The sequence below is a fragment of the Amaranthus tricolor genome, chromosome 12, assembly GCF_026212465.1.
Source record: "Amaranthus tricolor cultivar Red isolate AtriRed21 chromosome 12, ASM2621246v1, whole genome shotgun sequence".
In the NCBI taxonomy this organism is placed as follows: Eukaryota; Viridiplantae; Streptophyta; class Magnoliopsida; order Caryophyllales; family Amaranthaceae; genus Amaranthus; species Amaranthus tricolor.
In genome coordinates this window covers 7,866,792-7,879,284 of record NC_080058.1, presented here as the reverse complement: position 1 = coordinate 7,879,284, position 12,493 = coordinate 7,866,792, and the positions used below count along the sequence as shown (strand labels likewise).

The window sequence follows — 12,493 nt, the reverse complement described above, 5'->3', positions numbered from 1 at the left end:
TTCAATATAAAACAAAACAATAATTCACTAAATTTTCTTTTGAAATAAACAATCATTACTTAAAATATAAATCAATTCATCATCAACCATCAACATATAAGAACTTGAGTTACTATCAATGGAGTTTAACTAATTTTACACCAATCTTAAATCTCAATATCCAACTTATATCCTATCCAAATAAAATCAACTAATCAAATACCCAATTGATACGTATATTCCCAAATTTGATACTTGTACCAACACCCATAATAATCAATTAAGGATCATAACTCAAAAATACCAATCAATAAAGAAAGAATAATAACCGTAAATTGATCCCAATTTCAACAATTAATCTCATGATTGGTTATTCGCGATTTTTATGACAGTCTGTTAGTATTTTGGACATAACTCTTTCATAAGAACTCATTTTGGGGTGATTCAAATAGCTACGCGACTCTGACTCAGAGCTCTACAATTCTTATATATGCGGACACTAAAACCCAGAAATGAATCTAACTGTCTCAAAAATAGCCAAACAGATTCGAACAGAACAAAACAGAAACCTCATTGTTGATTTTCATGACAGCCTACTAGTATTTTGGATATAACGCCCTCATACAAACTCATTTTGGGGCGATTCAAGTGTCCACGCGACCGTGATTTGGAGCTCTACAGTTCTTATGCAGACACCAGAACTCAAAAACAATCACAACTGACCCAAAAATGGCCAAAACAGAACACTTAGTTTATGAACAGAAATTTCAATATCCAAAATACTAAATTTTATTCTAGAAACGAAAAAACCCAATCAACCAAAACTAATCAACACTAAAAAAAACCCAATTACTAATTGAATTCATATACTCATCTTAAATTTAAGTTGATATTTAAATTTGAATCAAAGACCCAAATTGAATCCACAAATACTAAACTACTTTAAAACATTCAATAAATACTTAAATGTTTGTGGGTTACCTCAATCACCATTGAGAATCCTCCAACTTTCAATCATGAACTTTAATTTGAGTCACAAAATTCCCAATTTAATCTTAGTAGATGAATCCTAGTTCTCGTTTCTTCAATAAACCCAAATTTTACACTTGAATTGATATAAACCCTAACTTTTTCTTCACCCAATTTCATGAATATTACTATCAATCTTAACTCAAAACTCCAATACGAACCCTTACTTATACCAATAACCCATAAATACTTAATCTTTTAGTTCAATACTTAGTTTTAATTTTTGATATCATAATAATAAAGATTCATAAATTTTAGAATGAAGATGGAATGAAAAGAAATGAAGTAGATGATGAACATTTTAAGTTTCTGACATTAAAATGATGTGGCTTTTTGATAAAGGTTTAGGAAAATAAGTTTGATGAGGAAGGAATTCATCCTCCTGATATGTATCAAGGAAAGGATATTAGTGACATACTATTTTTCATCAACTAATGACACTAATATGGGTTATGTGTCTTACACAAAATTAATTCATCCATTTATATTATACCCAATTTCATCGTATAACTTATTTTAATCCCAAATCTAATAAAGCTAATATCCAAAGGTAATAGAAAGTTTACTCAGTCTAAATAAATTATCGTATTTAAGATTCAATAATCCCAATCATACTTAATTAATTACAATTAAATAAGCGGCTAATTTTTTTGGCTATTTCAATAGGTTTAATCATAGACCCAAATTTCACACAATTAATCGATAAAATATCATTCCATGCTTCGAATTAGGGTTTATCCCTTAACCCTAGAGAGGAAAACTACTCACTAGACATGATTATGAATATGCAATTAATGATAAATGAAAGCCTAATTGAAATTGTAACGAACTGTTCTTTTCTAAATATAGGTTTAATATAATATTATACCCCATAATGCTAAAGTGGAAGTCTACTAATTTTTTAAAAAAACAATATTTTCAAAAAAACAAACAAAACTTAAAACATTAAAGTATAATTTTACATATTACATGAAGCTTTAATACATAATTATCGTTATTACATACCCATTATATAAATTACATACATAATATATCCTAATATCACATAGACGATACAATAGCTTCTTAATAACCACATGTAAAGTCACCTGCAACATCTGCTCCCATTATAAAGGAATAGCCGATGGGAATCGGTCAGCTAATAAGCCGAGTATAAAAACTTGATAGCATAATACAAGTATAAAAATATGTGCATTTCAATAAGTAATATGCAAAATGCTTTATGCAATATAGAGGATTCATCAGATTACCGGAGATAAATGTGTTTTTCGTTTGTTGGGTGTTTTTTCTGTCTTCACAAACAATTTTTATGTGTTGAAAGAAATTGATATTTATAGTTTTTCATTAAGGAAGCGTTTATTAGGATTCTAGTTTGATGATTTCGAATTTGGCTTAAGGGAACTGGAGGTGACGGAAAGTAGAAAATTGAAAATTGGATTTTTGAGCTTCCATATTGTTGACTACGATACAGTAAATAATCAAGAATCTTTACTTAAAACTTTTAACTCAAAGAAAAGAAACAATTTAGTTCTTTTTATTTCCATACTTCCATTTCATTCAATTCAATTTAGTCAAGCACAAAACTTTCACTCACGTTTTCACTCTTTCGGTTGAATCCAACCCCGCTCCATTCAGTCCTAATCTCCTGGAGGAGAACAAGCTCTAGTATTAATATAGGTCATATCACAGTTTCCTATGTTTTTTTTGCATCTTTTGGCGTGAAAAAATATGTACATAATGGGGATAACTAGAACCGTTAACAAAATTCCGTTAACCTAATGCCATTTTCTAGCTATCACCTATATGTGCTTTTAGAACTAGATGTACATGCTTTAACCCTTGTAAAAACATTGAAGTTGTTTTTAATTGACCCTTGATAGATTAAATCTTTTGTAACTTCTCATAAATAAGAATGATTAAGATCTCATACGTTAACACATAATAAATTCACAAGTCCCATAAGCTAAATGACGGTTAGTTAGAGCCTTAGAGGTAAATTATTGTTGGACTTTTGTATGGATAATACAGGGCGTGTATGATTGTTTTGTTAATCCATTCTGAAAATTAAATTTTTTTAGAATATTCAATCTAAATTTATTCGGAAGGTAATATGAGTCTGGACTGCTAATTAGATTTGGATCATGTGGCATATTTTGTTTTCATTCGAAACTTTCCCCCCTATCTACAACTTAAAGTCAATTTATTATTTTAATATTTGCTTTCGAGTGCTACCTTTTTGTATCTTTCTGCCTATTACCTCTTTTTATGTGTCAACTCCTCATTCATGTTGGGTGCAGTTTTTTCTTTCAATGCTCAAAGGAAGATGGTTTGCTGGCAAAGGAGAGGCAATGGCTACTCACTATGCTTATGGTCCTCATAAAGACGATGTCATTATAAAGCACAAACTTCTCACACGCACGACCACCACAAGAGGGGAACCTTATTGAAGAAGCTACAAAAGAAATTTATAGCTTTTGTTACTGAGGTTGAAAAGAATGGAGAAAATTACAATGATTGCGAGAGAATTGCAAAAGCATTTCTTCATGAACTTACTACTTTTGAGATTCCATTGTTGAAAAGCAAAGCATTTGTCGATGCAAACTTAAGGGAGAAGGAGCACTTTAATGAGTTGAAAGATGAGATAAATAGCCAGATTCTTCAGGTATAATTAAAATTGAAGATTTAAAGAAGGAACTTTAAGCCTGCAAGATTGAGAGAAAACACAAGAAACAGTGTGAGACGATACAGAAATTAATTGCCATCCACCCCCCTCGGTCAGAAACAGAGAAAACAATTGCAAAACTTGAGAACCAGATGGCAGTACTGGAAGCAGAAGATATAGCTAGCTCAAGACTACTAGATCTTCGAAGAAAACAGTATGCTTTTCGTTTACAAGTGGTACGTTTTTACTAATGACGCATATTGTTTGCTAATTGCTTTGTAGCAACTAGGGATAGGGGAGTTAAATGGGCCGGATAAAAGTCGGGCCGGACATAAGTAATTATGACGCCGAGTTGGATAAGGACCCTTAAAATATAATATGGGCTTCAAAGCCTGACCCTGCCCGATCAGACCCAGTTTTAATACAAAAAATTATTATTTTTTTCCATCTATCAATTTATAACAAATAATTTATCATTTATAATAATTAAATTGAAAAAATATTAACAATTTCCATTGACATTGTTATTTGTAATATTTAAATTATCATTAATTATGCTATTTACAAGGCCATTTTTGGACCCTTATTGAGCCCTTTTATAGCCCACTTTATTTTAATTATATCCTGGCTCGACCCAGCCCATCAAGTACCTCTAGTTGCAACCTAAAAATTTGCTCGATTGGAGACATTTATCTATGTGCGTATGGTCCCAAAAAGGTTAGATATGCAGGGCCAAAATACACTACCCAAACTTTGATCGATTAGGAAAGGCAATACTTTTGAAAAAGACAAACATTTTTTTTACTAGTTATATAAGTGTAGTTGGATGAGCTGTAGATAACAATAGAGGATAGACAGAGAAGCTTAGTTCAAGAGATGAAAAATCAAACTAAAGAGCATAAGGTTGGTCCGGATACGAGCGCTATTGCTGAAAGCATGAACATTGATTAGCAATTTTTTGTGTTGTCTTGAATCATAGGCTTTGTTAGTATTAACTTTAAAGCCTCTTTATCCGAGCCCATCAAATTGCGCCAACTTTAACCCAAAACTTCTAAATTTCTAAAAAAATTTTAGGGTAACTTTTAAAAGATTTTAAGCCTTTTTATCCGAGCCCATAAAAGTTTTTTAAAAATTGCTTCTTATATGAGACCGTTTCACGTGAGACAGGTTCATATAAGAAGTCTATTAGTCAAAAAATATAAAAATAAAAAAAATAAAAATTAAATTTACACTTATATAGAAAATAATTTTTTTTTAATATAGTTTAGACTAACCCATTTAAAGTCGTATCATGGTATGATTAGTGAATACTTCGTCCATTCCAATTTAATTGTGACATTTGCTTTTTTAACACACTCTAATGCACTAATTCAATTCTTAATATCTTTGATGATGTATGATAAAAACTTATAAAAATTTAATATTAATAATCTTTGCAATGAAACAATCAAACAAGATCTCATCAGACTATATTTTAATTTATAGATTAAAAATTAATCACAAATTAAAAGTGACGAATGATTAAAGTCATTTTTGTCGATAAATATCAACTCTCTCTCGCTCGTACGAGTATCTGTTTTTTGTTTTCTGGTTTTTGTGTTCTTTCTCTGTGGTCATGGTGTCTACTCACATTTCTACTTTCCTTCTAAGTATGCAGTACCGCCATCTCCATTCCTTCCATCAAACTATAGACATGGCGCCTAGATATCAAAACTGAACTCCATACCAGTCTCTGGGAAACACGATACTCTAACAATGAGGTTTACTACCAAATCTGGGTTTGATCTTATTTCTCTCTTTCCAATTGCTCTTCTCCTCCCTTCTAGATTTCCGGGTAATCTTAGATTTCATTTTTGTCATCGAAAAATCTCCACTTATGCTTCAGATGTTCATGTTGCTGATTCTAAATTATTCCTTGATTATGTTCGACAACAATCCAAACTAGGGTTTAACAAAATTGATCATCCCCTTTCCCTCTTTCATTCTATGAAATCCATTCGTCCTCTTCTATCTATTGTTGATTTTTGTATGTTATTTACTGCCATGTCTAAAATGAAACCCCATCCCCTTTTTTCCTCTATCATTACTCTCTTTAAGCAATTGCATTTCTCAGGTCTCCGTCCGAATGGTCATTCCCTTTCTATTATGGCTAATTGTTATTGCCGCTTAGGTCGTGTTGATTTAGGGTTTGCGGTTCTTTCCTACATCATTAAACTAGGTTATCGGCCTAGCATTGTTACCTTTAATACACTTATCAATGGCTTTATTCATATCCATCGATTAGGCAACGCTATTAAATTATTGGATAAAATTGTAAAGCTTGGGTATGAACCCGATTTGATTGTTTATGGGACCATGTTTAAAGGTTTATGTAGAACTGGAGACAATCTTGGTGCCCTTAAGCTCCTTAGAGACATGGAGTCTCATGCCCATTGTATGCCTGGCATTGTCATCTATAGCACCATTATTGATAGTCTTTCTAAAGACGGGTTAATAAATGAGGCCGTTAATCTTTTTTCTGAGATGCAAGTTAAGGGAATTCGACCTGATGTCGTTACCTATACTATTTTGATCCGAGGAATGTGCACTTTAGGGAGGTGGAAAGAGGCGGAGGATATGCTTAGTGAGATGATGGCAAAAAACTTAATTCCTGATGTTCCGACTTACAACATGTTAATCGATATGTACTGTAAGGATGGTAGGATTGATGAGGCCGAAGCTGTATTTAGATTAATGACGAAAAAGGGTCAAGTCCCTGATTTAATCACTTACAATACGTTGATGGATGGATATTGTTTACGCGGTGACATGGACAAGGCAGAAGATCTAATGATTTTGATGGGTAAAGAAGGTTGTAAACCTGATGTTATTTCCTACAGCATTTTATTGAATGGATATTTTAGGTCTAAAAATAGTGATAAAATTCCAATCCTTATGAATGAGATGGTTCCTCAAGGAATAACCCCTAATATTGTCACATACAGCTCAATCATTAATGGTTTGTGCAAGGACAACCAGCTTGAAAGTGCACTAAAGTGTTTAAAGGAAATGGAATGTCATGGAGTCAAACCGAATGTGGTTACGTATGCTTCATTGTAGGATGGTCTATGTAAAAATAGACGGATGGATGAAGCAATGGATTTGTTAAAGAACATGAAGAAGAACGGAGTTCACCCAAATATGATCATCTATAATATCTTAATTCGTGGGTTATGGAATGTTGGCAAACATGAAGAAGCTGTAAATGTCTTCTCATTTGTTGTAGCTAAGGGGTTACGACCAGATGTGCGTCTATATAATGTTATGATCAAGGGTTTGTGTAAGAACGGGTTGTTAACTGATGCTAATGAACTATTTGAGAAAATGGATGGCATTAGATGTTCCCCGAATGAATTCACTTTCAATATAATTATTCAAGCATTTCTTGAGATTAAGGATGTTAAAAGGGCTGTGAAGCTTGTCTGCCTTATGCGAGATAAAGGGTTCGCCGCTTTTAACGAAACTATCTCGTCATTTGTGGACTTACTCACTGATCCAAATATTGGTGATGCGGACAAGGAGTTGCTTAAAAGATACTTTGACATCTAAGGGTTTTTTTGGCAAAGTATGAGTAGTGTTAGTAGTAAAGAGTCACTAGACACGATGACGTTCATGTAATTAACGATAAATGAAAATCTAATTGAAATTGAACGAATTGTTCATTCCTAAATATAGGTTTAATATAATATATTATAGTAAGTAATGCTAAAGTAGAAGTCTACTAATTTTTTTAAAAAATACTCTTTCCTATTCATCTTAGGTGTTTCATTTACTTTTGAGACACTATTTATCTATCACTTTTAAATTGCATTTTATTATTAATGTATAAGTTAAAACATAGTCATGTGTGATCTTATTTGATTCGTTTTGATGTAAAAATTAGTAATATTAACTTTTTATAATTTAAAATTATACATAACTCGATATATTAAGGATTGAATAAGTGCATTGGATAGAGTGTATAAAGTAAATGGAACACTTAAGATGAATAGGAGGGAGTAGTATTTTCAAAATACAAACAAAACAAAACATTAAAATATAATTTTACGTATTACATCTTTCTTTAATACATATTTATCTTTATTACATACACATTATATAAATTACATACATACTATATTCTAATATCACATAGACGATATAATAACTTCTTAATAACCTCATGTAAAGTCACATGCAACATCTGCTCCTATTATAAGGGAACAGCCGATGGGAATCGGTCAACCAATAAGCCGAGTATAAAAACCTGCTAGCATAATATAAGTATAAAAATATGTGCATTTAAAAAAGTAATATGCAAAATGATTTATGCAATATAGAGGATTCATCATTTTTTTAATTAATTATGTATATATAACTTCTGGTCCTTCTGCTTGAGTACCAGGGCGTGATTTACAAACACTTCTGCTTGAATGTTGAGGCACGAAATTATTTAATGAATGCAACACATATGATCTTTGTTTGATATATGTAAGGGTCTGTTAGGGTAAGGTAAACCAAAACCCCTAACTTAGTGGGAGTCGTCACTTCTCCAGTACAATGTTGCTCAAGCCACAGGTAAAGTTAAATAATATTATTGTGTTCGCCGTATTTTACATGCCGGAAAACATGTCTCACGTTTTTTACATGCCGGAAGCATGGTTCAACATTTTCTTACTATCAAGCCTTTTTATTATCATGTTACTGTTTTCAGATAAATGCAACATTACAATATAACATATAATAGAATTAAAATTTATAACAATTAAAATATAAATAATCATTTATTATAAGACTAAACCAAAACTTAAATGGGTCTTTAGTATTTATTTATAGATTAACTTTCAATTAGCTTGAATAATTTCTGAATAATTAATTTCATAAATGTCTATTTATTATAAATGATAAAATAAATAGTTCCATCATAAATAAATACTAAAAAATATATTAAAAATGGCATATTGGGTTTATTATATATCCTAGCCCATTTATCCAAATTTTAAAAAATAAAATTTATTTTATTTAATTAATTTCTTAGTAGCTTAGTTTTAGATTTAATATTTATTTAATTTTTTTCCTTAAGATTAAAATCCAAAAAAATATTTTAAAAATTAACATATTATTAAATGAGTTACTGTACATTTTTATTCACCAAAATAAAATAATTTTAATTATTTTTTTCACTTTTCTTTCTTTTCGCCTATTATAACAATTTAGATTATTAATTTATTTCTTTAAACTTTAAATATCAAAAAATTTCACAAAAATTATTTAAATAAAAAAAAATGTGCAGTAACAGTAAAATAAATTATTTTTCTAGAATTATATATGTTTAACCCAAATTATGAATTTCCTTATTTTACGCATTTTTTTTGCAAAAATTAATAATAATATTTATGCTCAACTATAATTCACGAAATTATTACAAAAATTATATGTCATATACATTTCTGTACAGAAAAATTTTCGTTTAAACATATAAATATTTACTATTTTAATTAAAATTATTTCAGATTACGCGGTTTTAGAAAATTAAAATGAATAAATCATAAAAATTAATTTACAATGAATTAAATCACCAAAATTTACATAAAATTTAATTTAGATATTATAAACACATATAAAATTTATGGGCTTAATTTCATGTAAATAAATATATGTAAGAATTTATACCTTAATAATTTCACTATTGATCGGCTTCCTTATTTGTAGAATTTCTAGTCACAAAATTTGCTTCCTCCCATTGAATTTCTAAAATTAGTACTAAATTCTATTATTAGGGAATTTTTGAGGAGTTTTAGAAATTTTTCTAGGGAGTTTAGAGATTTTTAAGGACTTATCCTATCTTTTGTGAAAGTATAAGATAAATTTATGATTTGTTTTTCTTCTTTTCTCTCTCTTTTTTTCCCCTCTCCCTATGTTTATTGTCGTGTTTATAAGCTATTTTTATTACTTTTTTTTTAAAAAATTTCTTCATGTCTTAGTAACTTCAAGATAAGGTTAAAATAATAAAAAAAGATTGAAAAAAATTAACACTTGACTAGTAGCCCTTTTTTTCCGCCACCTCATTTAGTTTATAGATAATTTTTGTGTTTCTTATTTATATTATTTTTTTAAAATCATAAAATAGTATATAAACATAATTAGATTTTGTAAATATAGTTAATTTAGCTAGGTTTAATATTTAAAGTACAATATTATTATTATTCCGAGAGAGAGAAAAAAATGAAATTATAAATATAATAAAAAAAACTTATAATTTAAACCTAATATTTTAATCTAAGAGAAATAAAATATATAAAAAAAATTCAAGAACTTAAGAACAATTGGAATAAAATTCCGAACGAGATTCAAAATAATAAAATGAAACGATAATTTGAATTTGTCAAAATATTTAAGATTAAGAAAAAATGAATGTTACAAAAATACTACACATGAAAATGATGAATAATTTAATGCAAAATGACAAATAATAAAGCAATAAATCAAGAACACTTACTAATGGAGAAGAACATAAATGTAAATTGCAATAAAAAATAAACATAACAATGAGTTTTTAAACAATGAAAGCTCTCAAAGAAGAAGAATCTGAAAATAAAACTAAAAACTGAAAACTAAAGCATTAGGGCATTTAGGGCACTAAAAACACAAAAAAATGTAGTAAACTATTGTCTATTTATATTCTAACGTTACTTAGGGAACAATCTCCCCAAACTAACTGATTTCTTATGTTCTAAGTTTACTTGCAAGTGTCATATATAATATTAATCCAAAATTAACTTTAAAGCCTCTTTATTCGAAAATTACGACTATTTTTAACCAAAAACTTCTAAATTTCTAAAATAATTTTAGGCCAACTTTTAAAAAATTTTAAGCCTCCTTATCCGAGTCCATAAAATTTTTTTAAAAATTGCTTTTTATATGATATCGTTTCACGTGAGACAGGTTCATATAAGAAGGCTATTAGTCAAAAATATAAAAAGAAAAAAATTTAAAATTAAATTTAAATTTATATAGAAAATAATTTTTTTTAATGTAGTTTAGACTAACCCATTTAAAGTCGTATTATGGTATGATTAGTGAATACTTCGTCCGTTCCAATTTACTTGTGATATTTGCTTTTTCACATAGTCCAATGCACTAATTCAATTTTTTATATCTCTGATTATATATGATAAAAAATTATAAAAATTTAATATTAATAATCTTTACAAATAGACGAATCAAACAAAATCTCACCAGACTATATTTTAATTTATAGATTAAAAACTAATCAAAGTCAATTCTTTATATCTCTGATTATATCTGTTTTTTGTATTCCGGTTTTTTTGTTCTTTCTCTGTGGTCATGGTGTCTACTCACATTTCCTACTTTCCTTTTAAGTATGCAGTACCGCCATCTCCATTCCTTCCATCAAACTGTAAACATGGCGCCTAGATATCAAAACTGAACTCCATACCAGTCTCTGGGAAACACGATACTCTAACAATGAGGTTTACTACCAAATCTGGGTTTGATCTTATTTCTCTCTTTCCAATTGCTCTTCTCCTCCCTTCTAGATTTCCAGGTAATCTTAGATTTCATTTTTGTCATCGAAAAATCTCCACTTACGCTTCAGATGTTCATGTTGCTGATTCTAAATTATTCCTTGATTATGTTCGACAACAATCCAAATTAGGGTTTAACAAAATTGATCATCCCCTTTCCCTCTTTCATTCTATGAAATCTATTCGTCCTCTTCCATCTATTTTTGGTTTTTGTATGTTATTTACTGCCATGTCTAAAATGAAACCCAATCCCCCTTTTTCCTCTATCATTACTCTCTTTAAGCAATTGCATTTCTCAGGTCTCCGTCCGGATGGTCATTCCCTTAATATTATGGCTAATTGTTATTGCCGCTTAGGTCGTGTTGAATTAGGGTTTGCGGTTCTTTCCTACATTATTAAACTAGGTTATCCGCCTAGCATTGTTACCTTTAATACACTTATCAATGGCTTTATTCATATCCATCGATTAGGCAGCGCTATTCAATTATTGGATAAAATTGTAAAGCTTGGGTATGAACCCAATTTGGTTGTTTATGGGACCACGTTTAAAGGTTTATGTAGAATTGGAGACAATCTTGGTGCCCTTAAGCTCCTTAGAGACATGGAGTCCCATGCCCATTGTATGCCTGACATTTTCATCTATAACACCATTATTGATAGTCTTTCTAAAGACGGGTTAATAAATGAGGTCGTTAATCTTTTTTCTGAGATGCAAGTTAAGGGAATTCGACCTGATGTCGTTACCTATACTATTTTGATCCGAGGAATGTGCACTTTAGGGAGGTGGAAAGAGGCGGAGGATATGCTTAGTGAGATGATGGCAAAAAACTTAATTCCTCAAGTTCCGACTTACAACATGTTAATCGATATGTATTGTAAGGATGGTATGATTGATGAAGCAGAAGCTGTATTTAGATTAATGACAGAAAAGGGTCAAGTCCCCGATTTAATCACTTACAATACGTTGATGGATGGATATTGTTTACGTGGTGACATGGACAACGGTTGGTTAGAGCGTTAGAGGTAAATTATCGTTGGACTTGTGTATGGATAATACAGGGTGTGTTTTATAACCGTGTGTGCTTTTTTTGAGGCTTATGGATTTTTTTTGTTCCTTTTTTCTATTCTAGACTCCATAGATAGGTTCAACCAATCACCAGAATTAACGACAGGCTGTATGATTGTCTGTTTAATCCATTCTGAAAATTAAAATTTTTTAGAATATTCAATCTAAATTTATTCGGATGGTAATATGATT

At 30.0% G+C, this 12,493-nt stretch overlaps 1 protein-coding gene and 2 pseudogenes across 1 annotated transcript; all 3 read left to right on the top strand.

The window, feature by feature from the left end:
- Nucleotides 1-3,317: 3,317 nt before the first annotated feature.
- On the top strand, nt 3,318-4,621 carry LOC130797191 (THO complex subunit 7B-like; annotated as a pseudogene).
- An 804-nt stretch (nt 4,622-5,425) lies between these two features.
- LOC130828504 (putative pentatricopeptide repeat-containing protein At1g12700, mitochondrial) lies at nt 5,426-7,258 on the top strand (annotated as a pseudogene).
- Nucleotides 7,259-11,176: 3,918 nt separating this feature from the next.
- On the top strand, nt 11,177-12,445 carry LOC130828503 (putative pentatricopeptide repeat-containing protein At1g12700, mitochondrial). The gene is made up of 2 exons (XM_057694479.1): nt 11,177-12,239; nt 12,366-12,445. The coding sequence occupies exons 1-2, from the start codon at nt 11,177-11,179 to the stop codon at nt 12,443-12,445; spliced, it is 1,143 nt and encodes a 380-aa protein (XP_057550462.1).
- The last annotated feature ends 48 nt before the right edge of the window (nt 12,446-12,493 follow it).

Coding starts and splice junctions, on each gene's coding strand:
- LOC130828503 (XM_057694479.1), top strand. CDS start 11,177: ATGAGGTTTACTACCAAATCTGGGTTTGATCTTATTTCTCTCTTTCCA. Junction 12,240..12,365: donor ACGTGGTGACATGGACAACG/GTTGGTTAGAGC, acceptor TTTCTATTCTAG/ACTCCATAGATAGGTTCAAC.